The sequence below is a fragment of the Podarcis melisellensis genome, assembly GCF_964234715.1.
Source record: "Podarcis melisellensis genome assembly, chromosome: 3".
NCBI classification, from domain to species: domain Eukaryota; kingdom Metazoa; phylum Chordata; class Lepidosauria; order Squamata; family Lacertidae; genus Podarcis; species Podarcis melisellensis.
In genome coordinates, this window is record NC_138530.1 from 27,768,098 (window position 1) to 27,781,888 (window position 13,791).

General features: G+C 38.8%; 1 protein-coding gene across 22 annotated transcripts in view; it reads right to left on the reverse strand.

The window, feature by feature from the left end:
• ESRRG (estrogen related receptor gamma) overlaps positions 1–13,791 on the reverse strand; it is a 473,643-nt gene that overhangs the window by 116,262 nt on the left and 343,590 nt on the right. For all 22 annotated transcript variants that reach the window (XM_081904148.1, XM_081904142.1, XM_081904154.1 and 19 more), the window contains one exon: positions 12,003–12,119. In XM_081904148.1, the coding sequence (XP_081760274.1) occupies positions 12,003–12,119 (117 nt within the window). The remainder of the gene's footprint in view (positions 1–12,002; positions 12,120–13,791) is intronic.

The window sequence follows — 13,791 nt, forward strand, 5'->3', positions numbered from 1 at the left end:
TGGAGGGTATGGAGTTATCCAATGTTGGAGGGTATGGAGCTGTCGGAAGGCAATCCTGTATAGTGAAGTTTTTTAAGGTTTAATGTTTTATTAAGTTTTTATATGTGTTGGAAGCTGCCCAGAGTGGCTGGGGCAACCCAGTAAGATGTGTGGGGTATAAATAGTAAAATTATCATTATGGAATGGGACGTCCCCATTTTCATAAGAGAAATGTTGAAGGGTATATAACTTTGAGATAACTTCCAATATGTGCAATGCTTGTCCGTTTTAATCTGTTTTTAGTTTACCACTGATTTTAATTGACATTGCTGTGATATAAAAGTAATTTTATTTTTTAAAAATACATAATTTCTTTCATTCCCATTCAAGGCCTCAATGATTCTGACTTTAAAAAATGCTTTCTCTTTCGGATTTAATCAGAAACTATTAGAGAGTTACTACTATGATATTTTCTCCATTTCATAGGCCATCTGGGTTTTCTGGCAAGGTCAGAATCAGACCCAGAAGTAGCACACAGTATATGAGATAGGAAAATTACCTGGCCTTCCAGAGATTTATCAAACTTAGTGGCAATCCTCCAGATGAATTCTGGGGATTACTAGCAGAGGAACTCCTTGATAAAGGAGATCATACTGAGACGCTTTTCAGATCAAAGTGTAAGATCCTTCTTACCTTTGTAGAAAAATAACACTATGGTCAACAACTCATGGAACCGACAAAAGATAAGGAAACATTAATAGAGTAAGAGAAGCTGCTGGGTTAAACAGTCAGCGGTTTCTGACGGGTTATTCCAAGAGAGCATGACCATCCAAACAAAATTTCCACTGAATGCTTAACATAATGCATGCCTGTAAACTCCATCGTCTTTGTTACCAGTTTCGCTGCATTTTTGTTTGTTTGTCTCAAATGCACTTAGTCACATGCAACACCATGGCTTAGTGTGAAAGAGAAAATGTGTGGGCTTCTGGAAAGGAGATTGAAACTGCTTTGCTTCTCCTCTGTTTTGTTTTTTTGTTGTTTTTTTTGCAGTGCTGAGCCATGAGGTGTCTGGAGAGCGCTAAACCAAAAATTCAGGTTCAGACAACATGCAGCACAGCCTCAACTTCCTCTTCCACAGCCCACACATTCTTAAAGCTACAATTCCAAGAGTGGTTTAACATAAGCAATCCCCTTTTCTGCAAACTGTAGCTCTCTGAGGGGAACAGGGATCACATAACAACACTCAGCACCCTTAAACTATAGCTCCCAGGATTTGGGCAATGTGGGAGACATGACTGTTTAAAGTACCATAGTATAATTCTGCTTTAAAAGTATAGCACAGGTGGGGCCTCAGTCACCCAAGTAACTTCTACTATAGAACAGCCATATAAAGAGTTCTTATGAATAAATAGATTATTTTAAAGACCAGCTCCAGATTATTGGGGTGTTTCATCTCAAAAAATGAGAACACTCTGTCTTTTACGGACTCTACCACTTTCACTTCCACATTAATTCAAAAACTCAAATACAACATGTGAAAGTTACTGTGACAACTTCTGAGGCCTTAATTATGAGACATTTACCTATTTCTTTTTTTCTTCCTTTTTTACATTTATATCCCCCTTTTTTCTACACAGGATATGGTTTATGGTTTCCATATGGGCACCCATCCAGGCATTGACCCAAACTAGTCCTGCTTAGCTTCAGCAAAATGGCAACCTCATGTGCCTTCAGCTCATACCCCAAGAGATATAAGAATAAGGATAATGTGGGCCAGACTAGAAAAACAAAAGTGCAACCAAATAGATAGATTACAGCCAAATATTTAGCTAGCCATTTCGTATTGGTATATGAGTTTTAGTCTCTGCCAACAGCAAGTCGTCTTATTCTTCAGGCTTGTATAGCTTGTTCCTCAGCTTCCTGCTGCTTTCTTGATCCAGCTTTCAGTTAAGCACCCCAGGCCCTTTCAAATTCCCATATCCTCATGCCTCTACCTCTCCGCCACCTCCCTTGTTCCTGGGTATGGGGTTTTACTCTAAGTCAAACTGATAACAAATGACGGTTTTTGTTTGTTTAAATTTCATTACAGTGGTACCTCGGGTTAAGTACTTAATTTGTTCCGGAGGTCCATTCTTAACCTGAAACTGTTCTTAACCTGAAGCACCACTTTAGTTAATGGGGCCTCCCGCTGCCGCCCTTCTGCCAGAGCACGATTTCTGTTCTCATCCTGAAGCAAAGTTCTTAACCTGAGGTACAATTTCGGGGTTAGCAGAGTCTGTAACCTTAAGTTTATGTAACCTGAAGTGTATGTAACCCAACGTATCACTGTACATCTTCATAACTGATTAGGAAGAGTCACAAACAATATAGATTTTTTTAAAATCACATCTAAATAGTCACACACTGATTGTAATTTCATAGAAACTAGGCCATCTTTCAAACACTTTATCCCTATATCCATAAGCAATCTTTAAACTTACTAGTGCGAAATTCAGACTTTGTGAATATTTCATCTCTGATATCTGAGGAGTATGTAATGAATGGGTTCTGCTCTGCTTGTATAAAATGTAAACTTCATACAAGTACAAATGCAAAAAAATCCATGGCAGATTGAAAATGAAAATATGTCCACACCCAACAGTTAGGATGTACACAAAACATGCAATAGCATTACATCAGGGAGGACTAGGTGCAGGCAACAGATGGTTATTGACATATTATTAAATATAAGATTGCAAAATTTAGTCCTACGTACTTGATAAATCCAGTAATTTTTATTTTCATTTAGAGTTTGGTATAAAATATACAGTCAGAGATGCATGTTTTCTGTGCTTAAACCATGCCAGCCTGCCCTCTATAATGACCAATAAGAGCATTAAAGCATTTTTTAAGCTAAGGCAATCAGATTTCAAATTGGATTTTCTCAGCTCTTACTTTTCATCACTTATTAGGCACGCTCCGTTTTGTATATCTGCCCGAAAAAGAAACTATCAGCACTAATTACAGACTGCTGTGAGTGCACTGAGTGGGATACTTATTGTTCTTCACTTATCTCGTATTTAAGATGGTGAGTTCCTGACCATGGTAGTCATGCTGCAGACTGCAAATAAAATCATAATCTGGCTCAGACAAAGAGTGTCCCAGACGGTGGAAAATGACAGATGCTGCAGACTGGCAGAAACGCCAAGCAGCTGACTGAAAGGATATCATTGGCTCAACTGGAGAGGTGTGGCTTGGTTTCTGACTGGCCCAATGAAATGTTGCTTGGAACCGTTTCTATAGCAAGGCAGAGCTTAATACACAGAGAATATCTGAGGGACAGCTCCATGAGATCACACATGTGATATTTACAGCTTGTAATTTTAGTGTTTCTTGATACCCTGTCTGCTTTGATTGATTGAGGGGGTCATGCGGAGTTCTTAAACTTCCAGCAGGTTTGGTGCCAAGACCACAAAGGTTTGCCTGTTCAAGCATTATGTGAATACTGCTTGGTGCCAGCGGTTTAATATTACTCTGGCAGGACCCTCCAGAGAAGAGAAAAAGAAGAGGAAAATCCGTACCAAACTTTGTTGCCTTCATTGCATTTTAAACTTGGGGAATGGTTGAACAGAACTATGCCAGAGTTCAAAAAAGGGGGGAAAAGAAAAGAAAATCAAACCTGAACTCCTGCTTTGTAGCTTTTTAAAAAGTGTTAGAACACTACATCTTTTTGTGCCAAGCTAATTCAATATCTTATGAACATGGGGTGTCAGTCCTATTTGCTTTGTGCAGCAGATGAACGGAAAAGAGTAAGGGGCAAAAATAAAACTGGGAAATTATTTACACAAGTAGCCTTTTCCCAGATAAGAACACAGATGAGCATTAAGTTAAACTGAGGCATTTTGAAACAAACATGCTTTGGTGCTGAGGAGAAAGGGCAAAAGGCAGCTATTTGTCTCAGGGCTAATGGGGAAAGATGTCACATCAGACCCAATCCTACATCCTGTGGGCATGTCTCTGACTCCCCCCTTAGTTATCACTTACATGACTGTCACTATTTCTGGTACATAAGTAAAAGTTCACCCATTTTCTCCCTTGGGTTAAAACTAGTGAATAGTTTAAAATAGAGCAACAATATTTTCCTTGTAAGTAAAAAAAAATATGCTAATTTTTATTTTAGCCTGGGAATTGCATACAGTATATGAAAAAGGCAATGTTCACAAGACATAATGTGGTTGATAAGAAGTGATGGACTTTGGTTATGTAGCACAGGAAGACTTTTGAACCCACAGAAATTACAACTCCTATTTCCAGGAGGAAAACTGATCATATATATGTATGTGTGTGCATATATATATATATATATATATATAGAGAGAGAGAGAGAGAGCGCTATTAAAGCTGTAATCCTAATTATGAGGGAGCATCCCAGAAGCCACTGGATGCATTAGATCTCCCTCACTAAAGGTGGAGACAGATATCCACCCTTGGAGAGAAAGATAAGAGTGTCAGATGACTCCTCTGTGGTGGTACTGAAAGATCTATAGCCAGTTCCTCTCCAACATCAGAACGCTGATGCTGAGAGGGACGAAGAGGAGACATTCTAGGGACATTCCAGGAGAAGCTCTGGAGCCACAGGGCTGTATCCAACATTCTGTTTGCTAGTGCAAGGGCTCATGCATAAGCAGACAGGTGAGTTTTAATGTTGTGCAACAGAGAAATCCAACACAACAGTTATGTTAGCACCATCTATTGTGCAGCAAGGTTGCCAGCAACCTGCTTATGGATTCTCTTATCTGTTATCGGTCTTTTCCAGTTCACAGTCTTGTTAAGAGGCGACAACATGGCCAACTGTAGTTCAGTAAGTAGTTTCTGTTGTTTCAAAGGAATTCAGATCAAATTGTGAGTGAATTAAAATCCAGTATTCATGTATCCAGTAACCTGTGCTTGAAATAAAATCCCTTAAGAGCAGTTGGAAAGTCAGAATTGCTTAAGAATATACCCAAATAGAAAGTGTATTGTTGCTTAATTTTTTTTACATTCAAGTGCTAATTAAGTATTTTATTACAGGAGAGAAGGCAAGAAATACCACTGAGATAAATTAATTTCTTTTACCTATCCATTTAGAAATATTTTTTTGCTTGAATATCTTTAAAAGCATTTCCTTTTTCTTCTTTCCAGTTTCTGAAGGCAATAGTTACCTTTTCTCACACAATCACTTCTGTTTTCAACTTGGCAGAGTATTAGACTGTGAAAGAAATTTACCTTGGCAATCTATTATGCACGGGTTCTTTGCAAAGGAGAGCTTGCTATGAAGAATGCTATTAAATAAGTTTCTCCACACACACACCCTGCCCACAGCATGACTTCAAAATGTAGAAGGTGATAACACATTTTTATTTACAAAGTCTTAGGTTGCTTATGCATATAGTGTTTGGGAGCATGACTGCCTACATTCTTTTGTAACACATTCTATGTGTACATTTGCTTATAGCTGACTGAATACATGGTACTGAACCTTTTTACGGAGATTTATGTATTTCACCAGTAGCTCAGGGCTTAAATAAACCACATATGAAGATTATTATTTTTTAAGTCAGAATTAGAGTTGAGACCATGACATGGGAAGTCTTAACCAATTACCCACATACTGAATAATCTGAAACACACAAATACAATGCTCCTATTATAGTTATGGTAGAGAACCCTTCTGGGTTTAAGCTGTTAATCCTCCATGTTTTCTTGAACTCAACTACCTGGGAACAGAAATTAGGGGCAAAGAATTATCCCCCTCCCTTTTTTGTGTGTGAAATGGACCTTATATCAGTTCAGAATACAGTGCTACCTCAGGTTAAGTACTTAATTCATTCTGGAGGTCCGTTCTTAACCTGAAACTGTTCTTAACCTGAAGCACCACTTTAGCTAATGGGGTCTCCTGCTGCTGCCGCGCCGCTGGAGCATGATTTCTGTTCTCATCCTGAAGCAAAGTTCTTAACCTGAAGCATTATATCTGGGTTAGCAGAGTCTGTAACCTTAAGCGTATGTAACCTGAAGCGTATGTAGCCCAAGCTACCTAAGAGCATAGGATGCTGTCCTATACAATACCAGACCACAAGTTCATCAGGCTCAGTATTATCTACATCAACAATAGGAAGTCTGTGGCACTCCAAATATTGTTCGACTCCAAGTCCCATCAGCCAAAACCAGCATAGTCAATGGCCAGGGGTGATGGAAATGTAGTCCGACAACAACTTGAGGGCCACAGGTTTCCCATCCCTGGTCTGCACTGACTGGTTTAAGTCAGGAGATGCCAGGGACTGAACCTAGGAACTTCTGCATGAAAACATGCTCTGTACTACTGATACCCTCTATACCCTTATCCCAGTCATTCAAAAACCAAAGTAATAAAAAAAGTGACGAATGCCAATAATGGAACTCTCATGTTACATAGCAATATTCTCTGCTGTTGCACCCATAGCTGTGCTCACTGCTCACCCACCCAATACTCACATTGGGGAAATATCTATTACAAGTTAACGTCTATTACTGGGGTAAGGCAAGTACTGTACTGTACATCATATTATAGTTTTGTTGGTGTTACTAAAAAAAAATTAAAACGTGTTAGCTTTTGAATTGATAGTGTTGCCCATATTTACACCACCTGAAAATCTCATGTTCAATTTAGAACTAAATGGCAAAGCCTGCATATTGTTACCCTGTGTGTTTTAATCAGCTACAGAGTGCTTGATGTTGACTTACAAGGAACTCTGAGGAATAAACAAAAACAAAGCTATTTCTCTCCTGTCTCAGTGCTGATTGATTATCAAATGAACTTATGGTATACCATCCAATTAGTGAACATGCATCAGTTCCTCAGATAACAAATGAGTCTGGCCAGCCACTAAGAGAGATCTCAAGACTTTCAAATGACAGCAGAGCATAAGTAATTAAAGATAGCAACTGTAGATGCATAGGCACTAATACACAGGAAATATCTTGGTCATTACTGCCAGTAAAAAAATAATAATGTGTAAATGAGCAGTCCATAGCAACAGCAGGCTAAGAAAGCCTTTTTAGACAAATATACCCAGCCTGATTCTCTAAATACTATACTATGTGGTACAAGATGGTTCCCATGTGTTGAGGTCTGCCAAAGAGGTTCCAAGATGAGGTGGTGGCATCTGGAGGGAGGATATTTTGAGGGGTGGTGTGTCATTTGTGGACCCCCCCTCCCTGAGGAACCTGCTTGCATATTAATGTTTTATTGTTAATTATGCTGGGAACCAATTGATTGAAAGGCAGCACACACATTCATTAAATAATGAAACAAACTGACTCCATCTAGAAGGAAAAGTGTTCTGAGATGCAAAACAAACACCTGTTATGTCCCAATAACTACAGGTTACTCTCTCATTTGTATACGGACACTGAAGTTGATGACTCTTGACACAAATATTGTGTCATTGTTTTTTCTCTTCTTTTGTTCCTCTGCCCCTCCCCTTCAACCTTTTGCCTCTCATTTCTGCTGAGCGCTCTGTCAAACCCTGGAGGGGCAAACATCATAATTTCTTAAGGAGCTCCAAGTAGCCAGTTTTTTGGGCTATCTTAGGTAGCTGGTGAGGACTCTTTTGCCCACAAGACATTTTCTGTCTGGGGTTGGTAATAATATTTGTAAGCTTTTATTTAGCTGCATAGGCTGGTGTCTGCTTGCTGTGCTCAGTGTTTAGATTTCAGTGGTTGCATTTTATTGCTGTATTTTATTGCTTTATCGTTTACCACCCAGAGAACCCACAGGACTGGTTTGGAAAAATACATAACTGAATAAATAAATATCTCTCCTCCCCCCAAACGCCTTAGGGAAAGTGTGAGATAATGGAGTATGATTTTGCCCTAGACATGTATATTGGCTTATATCTTACCAATATCAAACTCATTCTCCAAATGTTGATCCTTGCGTAGCCAAAATAGCATCACCAACACAGTAATTCTAGGGAAACCCCAAGGTTTGCAGAAGAACAAAAAATCTTTAGAAAAGCAAACCAAGGAAGGGAAGAACCCCCAAACAGTCAAATTAGAACTGAGCATGCTCAGTGGCCACAGAATGCTAGCTGACTGCTACAAGGAAAATAACAGGTGGTGGTGGATAAATGGAACTGAATGAAGTATCCTGGAAGGTGATATGGCTGGCTGGCACCCTTAATAGGAACACTCCTCATTTCAACAGTTAGTTGTGGGTTCCACCTGAAACTATATCTATAAGCAATGTCTATTTCTATAGTTTATTTATTAAAAGATTTATACACCACTTTTCACATTTCACATTATGTATCAAAGCAGTGGACAACTATACAATCAACCATACCAAAATACACATTTACCGGTAATAAATGAGATCCAGCGCTGAGGGCCTTCTGGCAGTTCCCTCACTGTGAGAAGTGAGGTTACAGGGAACCAGGCAGAGGGCCTTCTCGGTAGTGGCGCCTGCCCTGTGGAATGCCCTCCCATCAGATGTCAAGGAAATAAGCAAGTATCCTACTTTTAAAAAACATCTGAAGGCAGTCCTGTTTAGGGAGTTTTTTAATGTTTAATGCTGTATTGTGTTTTTAATATTCAATTGGGAGCCGCCCAGAGTGGCTGGGGAAACCCGGCCAGATGGGCGGAGTATATATAATAAATTATCTTATTATGTTATATACCACAAAGTAGTAAACTAAATACATAAATAAAAAGGGAATCACTGCATGGAAGAATTAAGGTCCAGTAAAGGCTTGGGAGAACAAAAACAAAAAAGGTTTTTAATTCCCTGCAAAAATACATCACTGAAGATGCTTGCAGGCTCTCTGGTGGGAGGAGACTGTTCCATACTATAGGTGCCATTTTAAGAATGTGGTTATTGCTAGATAGACCAAAGCAAGCCATGGAACCATCAAAGATCTTAATAAATGAGCAGGTTCATATGAAAGAAGGCATTATTTCAAATAATAATAATAATAATAATAATAATAATAATAATAATAATAATAATAATAATTTATTATTTATACCCCGCCCATCTGGCTGAGTTTCCCCAGCCACTCTGGGCGGCTCCCAATCAGTGTTAAAAACAGTACAGCATTACATATTAAAAACTTTCCTGAACAGGGCTGCCTTAAGATAATCTTAAAAGCCAGAAGTAAAACCTTCAACTGGATTAGGTAGCATGTTGGCAACCACAAAAGAGGTGCTGCATTGTAGGATGATCCTTTGAGGAGCCCAGTAGTCACATTCCACACTATTATTATATATAGTCAGAAAAGTACTCTCACACATATGACTTCATTCTGCAGTGGGAATTTTGTAATGGAAAGGTCAAAAGTGTTTCCCAAGTATATGGCATTTCAAAGTAGTATCTTGCTGGGCATGGAAAGCAGTATGCTGGCTTTGGTCCAATTCACCAGGGCTCTTTTTCTGTTATGACTAATTCCCAATTGCTTTAGCGCAAAAGTTTACATAAGAAGCACAGTGAATGTTGTTCTCAAGTAAAGTTCAAGAAGAGAGAGGTTTCCATCAGCTGCTGAAATTTGATTTTATTTCAGGTATTGTAGTTATTTTTTTTTAATGCAGTAAATAGATTTAGGCTGCCAGTTTTTAGTCACACTGTGCCATCAGCTTGTAACAACTGATGCAGCCAATGTGGCGGATGTAACAGTAAATTTTATTACTTACTGGTAATTGAATTGAGCGGGTTTACCTTTGAATAGATTTCATCCAGCATGATATCTGACATGCTGCATGGGATTAAATATTTGGTCTATACATTAAAAACACATTGGAGACACAGTGAGTCAATCCTGTGTAAGTCCCGTGTAACCAACATTTTTATAGAAACGATAAACTTCACTTAACACCCCCCCATAGAGATTGGCTCTATTTCACAGATCTTAAATAAAAACCCACACATCAGCATTCTAGTAGTAGTGAAAAGGAATAGTGTCAAAAACACACTGAGCTGTGTGATGTGTCTTGAGATATAAACAAGAACCACAACAACCTGAGCAGACTGAACAGTGGAGCCAAGGAGTGAAAAAGGGTGACACCTCCTGTTAGCCTCTGAAATTGGCCCCTAAGAATCCTAGTACGGTCATGTTAGCAAAGGTGGACACCGCTGCATGTTCTCAACCTGATGTGATACACAGCCCTGGTCTCTAGTCTATTCATAACTTCTAGCATTTCTCATGAGCATAACATTGATGTATCAAATACATGCTTGAAAAAAGGCCAATTATCTCATAATGTGCAAATCCAGAAAAGTTTGCCTTCAGAATTGATTTTTCTGATTTTTAATGCTACTGGTAGCAAATGGAAAGTGTGAAGACTACCCTCGAGTACTCGGTTTTTCTAAAGATTATGACTAATTCTTTCATTTTTATTTACTTTCAGAAAGACTTTGTCTCAATTCAGATGGAATGGGAAAGTACGGTTTCCTGCTATGAGAATGAGCTGGGCTACGCTTGCTCCACTTTCCATTCTTCTCTTTTTTCACACTGGGAAAAGGAGATAAAGACTTCCACTTTTAATTTTAAACTAACCACAGTTCCCCATAATCAATCTGTGCTTTCATATTATGGCTTGTTCACACTAACCATAGTTTAAACAGTTCCTGTGTTTGGATGTCAGGGGGAACTTTGGTTAATTTAAAATCATTTCACTACATGGTGGCAAAAACAATAGCATCACGCTAAATGGTATTGTGAGTCAGCCCTAACAATGGTTTTCTATTCCAGCTGGCCAAGTATGCTGAACAGTGCAGTCTGTTTGAAAAGAACTTGAATATGAACTTGAATATAAGTATGTTTTTTCATGTTCATCTAACACTTCCATTAAGGTTTTCGTAATACAATTTTGTAGTATGAAACAAATTAGGTGTTCCACACAGATGAAGCCCTATCCAGTTCTGAATAAAAAAGGCAAATCCTGTATCTCTTAGTGAAGCAAAATCCACTGAATTAGTCAGGATTTTTTCCGGAGTAAGACTAAAGGCAGCAGGCTTTGGCTCACATGATCATAGCGTCTGCCAAAGCAACCACACACCGTATGAGGTTTATTCTTAGTAAGTATAATCCAATAAGAATATGTCTGTAGGTGTGTGATAGGCCTAATTTTTTCTGCCGTCTCTGTCAGCCCATATTCTTTCTGGAACAGCAGTTGAGGGGAAACTGATTATGTGCAGTAAAAATGTGAGTTTCACTTTCTAAACTGAAAATCAAATTATTTTTCACTGAAAACTGCACCTTAAAACAACTGCTCAACACACAGCATTCTTTATTGGGACAGCTCGATATCGATTTCACTGGATAAGAGCAGAAATTTATGGCACACACTGAGACCCGGATGCATCTCTGATAGAAGATGAGCACAAACAAACCTCAAAAATAAAGTAGAACAACAAACAAAAGAAAACAGTTTTGTTCTATTGTGACACACCTGTAATTTTAATTCGAATAGCTAGTTCTGATCCTAAAAGCCTAAGTGGTTTGCGTCCTGGGTGCTTAAAGGAATGTCTTTTCCTACATATTTCCCCTTACGATCATGACAACTCCTGGAGATGCAGCACATTGCTTTTCTAGGACTTTTTCCACAGTGGCACTGCCCTTTAGAACTCCTCCTCTAAGGAATACCATCTGGCCAGTTCGTTCCAGACTTTTAGGCGATTAGTGTTTCAAGAAGGTATTTGTATTAGAGGGAAATAAGTAGTGCTGGCTCTATTTAGTTCTGCTTCCAATTTCTAGTTCTCTTATATTGGATTTGTACTTTGCTGCAGCATTACAACAAAACCCAGAGCATTTTCAGGAGTAGGTCCCATGCTTGGTGATGATCACACCGACTGACTGTTGTGCATGAACTGGACTGCAGTTCTCAGCATTGTTTGGGAAGATAAATTGCATTGCTTTGTTTTTGTTATTTCTACAAAAAGCAAATGTATCTCCTGGTCTTCTGAAATCCGAGCAGCACTCAGGTCAGCTCACAACTATTTAAACAAGTACTTAAGACGCAATCCACTTTACCTTCTTTCAGCATGCCAACTTTTAGACACTTCATAAAACGACAGGCTTGGCAGGACTTGCGTCTGCGTTTTGTAATTTCACATTCATTTGTTGCTGGGCAGCTGTATTCTATGTTACCTGTGGCGTTCAGGGTGAAGAAAAAAGAGAGGAAACCATTGAGGATTATTAGCGATCAAGTTCTTGTCATAGAAGCATAGATATTGCCAAAAAGGTGTCTTTATTGCTAAAGGTGTACTTTGTTTTTTTATTCCCCTAACACCAATCTCTAGATGACATACAGCAAATTCAAAAAATAAATATATAAAAAGACATAAATAATTAACACAACCAAAACCAAACTGACCTGCAAAAAGAAAACATTAATATTAGCAGCTTCTGAAAGAAGCCACCACATCATATAAGCCATAGCATTCAGTTCAGCATATTACGTCAAATGCTTGTGAGAAGAGAATAGTTTTAACTAGGAGCCCCCCCAAAAAATATTTTCTCAAAGCACCTTACAACCAAAGATATAATAAGAGTTGGTGCCAAGCAGGCCTCACTGGAGAGTGTTCCATTGGGGGAGGGGACAACAACAACAAAAACATGAACAAATAATAACAGAGTTAAACAAAATAATGCTCTGTTTCCTGGAGGCATCACATAGGCCAGTGTAGGAAACAGATACTAGGCTTGATGGATCTAGCAGGATTCTTTTTCTTAACTTGCCCAATGTAATATTTGTAGTATAAGCTCAGCTGTTTGCTGTATTTGTACATAACCTGATATTCACAGTCACACTCAGAATGATGCTGTTTGTGATGTTAGTACTTCAGGGGAAGAATAAAAACGTCTCTCCTCATCAGCGCTGCCCCATCTCGCTTTAAAGGTATTTTGTTACTTTCTAACCCTTTCCCCCTGTGATTAAGTGCATTAGTATCTTAATGAAAATGCATTCTGTTTATTGCTCTCTTGGGAAGTGGGAGGTCATCACACCAAATGCATAAATTGTCATCAGAGACAGTCCAGGCATAATTGCAATTTTGCTGCTCCATGTTTGCTGCACTCAGAGTCCACGGAAGTCCCCTGAAACATGCACAGATTCTCGTAATTAGCATAGAGTCTGCCTGGGACCACAGCAGTGATGAAATATTTCAGAGTTAATCACACTTTGTAAACACTGATTTATATTGACTACCTTTCTCCAGACTGATGTCTCCTCATTAAATATCACATTAGCGGATTGCAGGATTGTACAAAGATTCAAATGCTTTGCAACTGCTAACTCAACAAAGAATGCATGCCACTGATGCTGCAAAATAGTTATATATTTGTGGTAAGAGAGCCCCACATGCCGTAAAATTTAAATGCTGAGCAGAAATAGCACACTAAATTAGTATTTTAACTCAACACATATTGGGGTGGGGCTGGGAACTGAAATCTTTTGCACCATCTTATCTGGTCTGTGTAAGTCAGCCAAATCCACTATAGAAGTAGAATACATAGCCACCTGGAGGAGCACAATGATTCAATGAATTTGCATGGGTGGTGTCAGAAGAGGATGAAGGGATGAAAAGCTTCTCCCATCTTGATACATGTAGCCCCACACTGTTGGATCCTGTGGTTATTTGGAGGGCGGGAGAACACATTTTCACATACAAATTATAACTGAATGGTACACTGGAAGTTAAAAGCAAGGCTGTAATTCTTAATCTACTTCCTTAAACATTAAATCCATCAAAATCAATAGGGTATACTTTAGAGAAAACATGTTAAGGATCCTATACAATGTGGAATATACTCCCCCCCG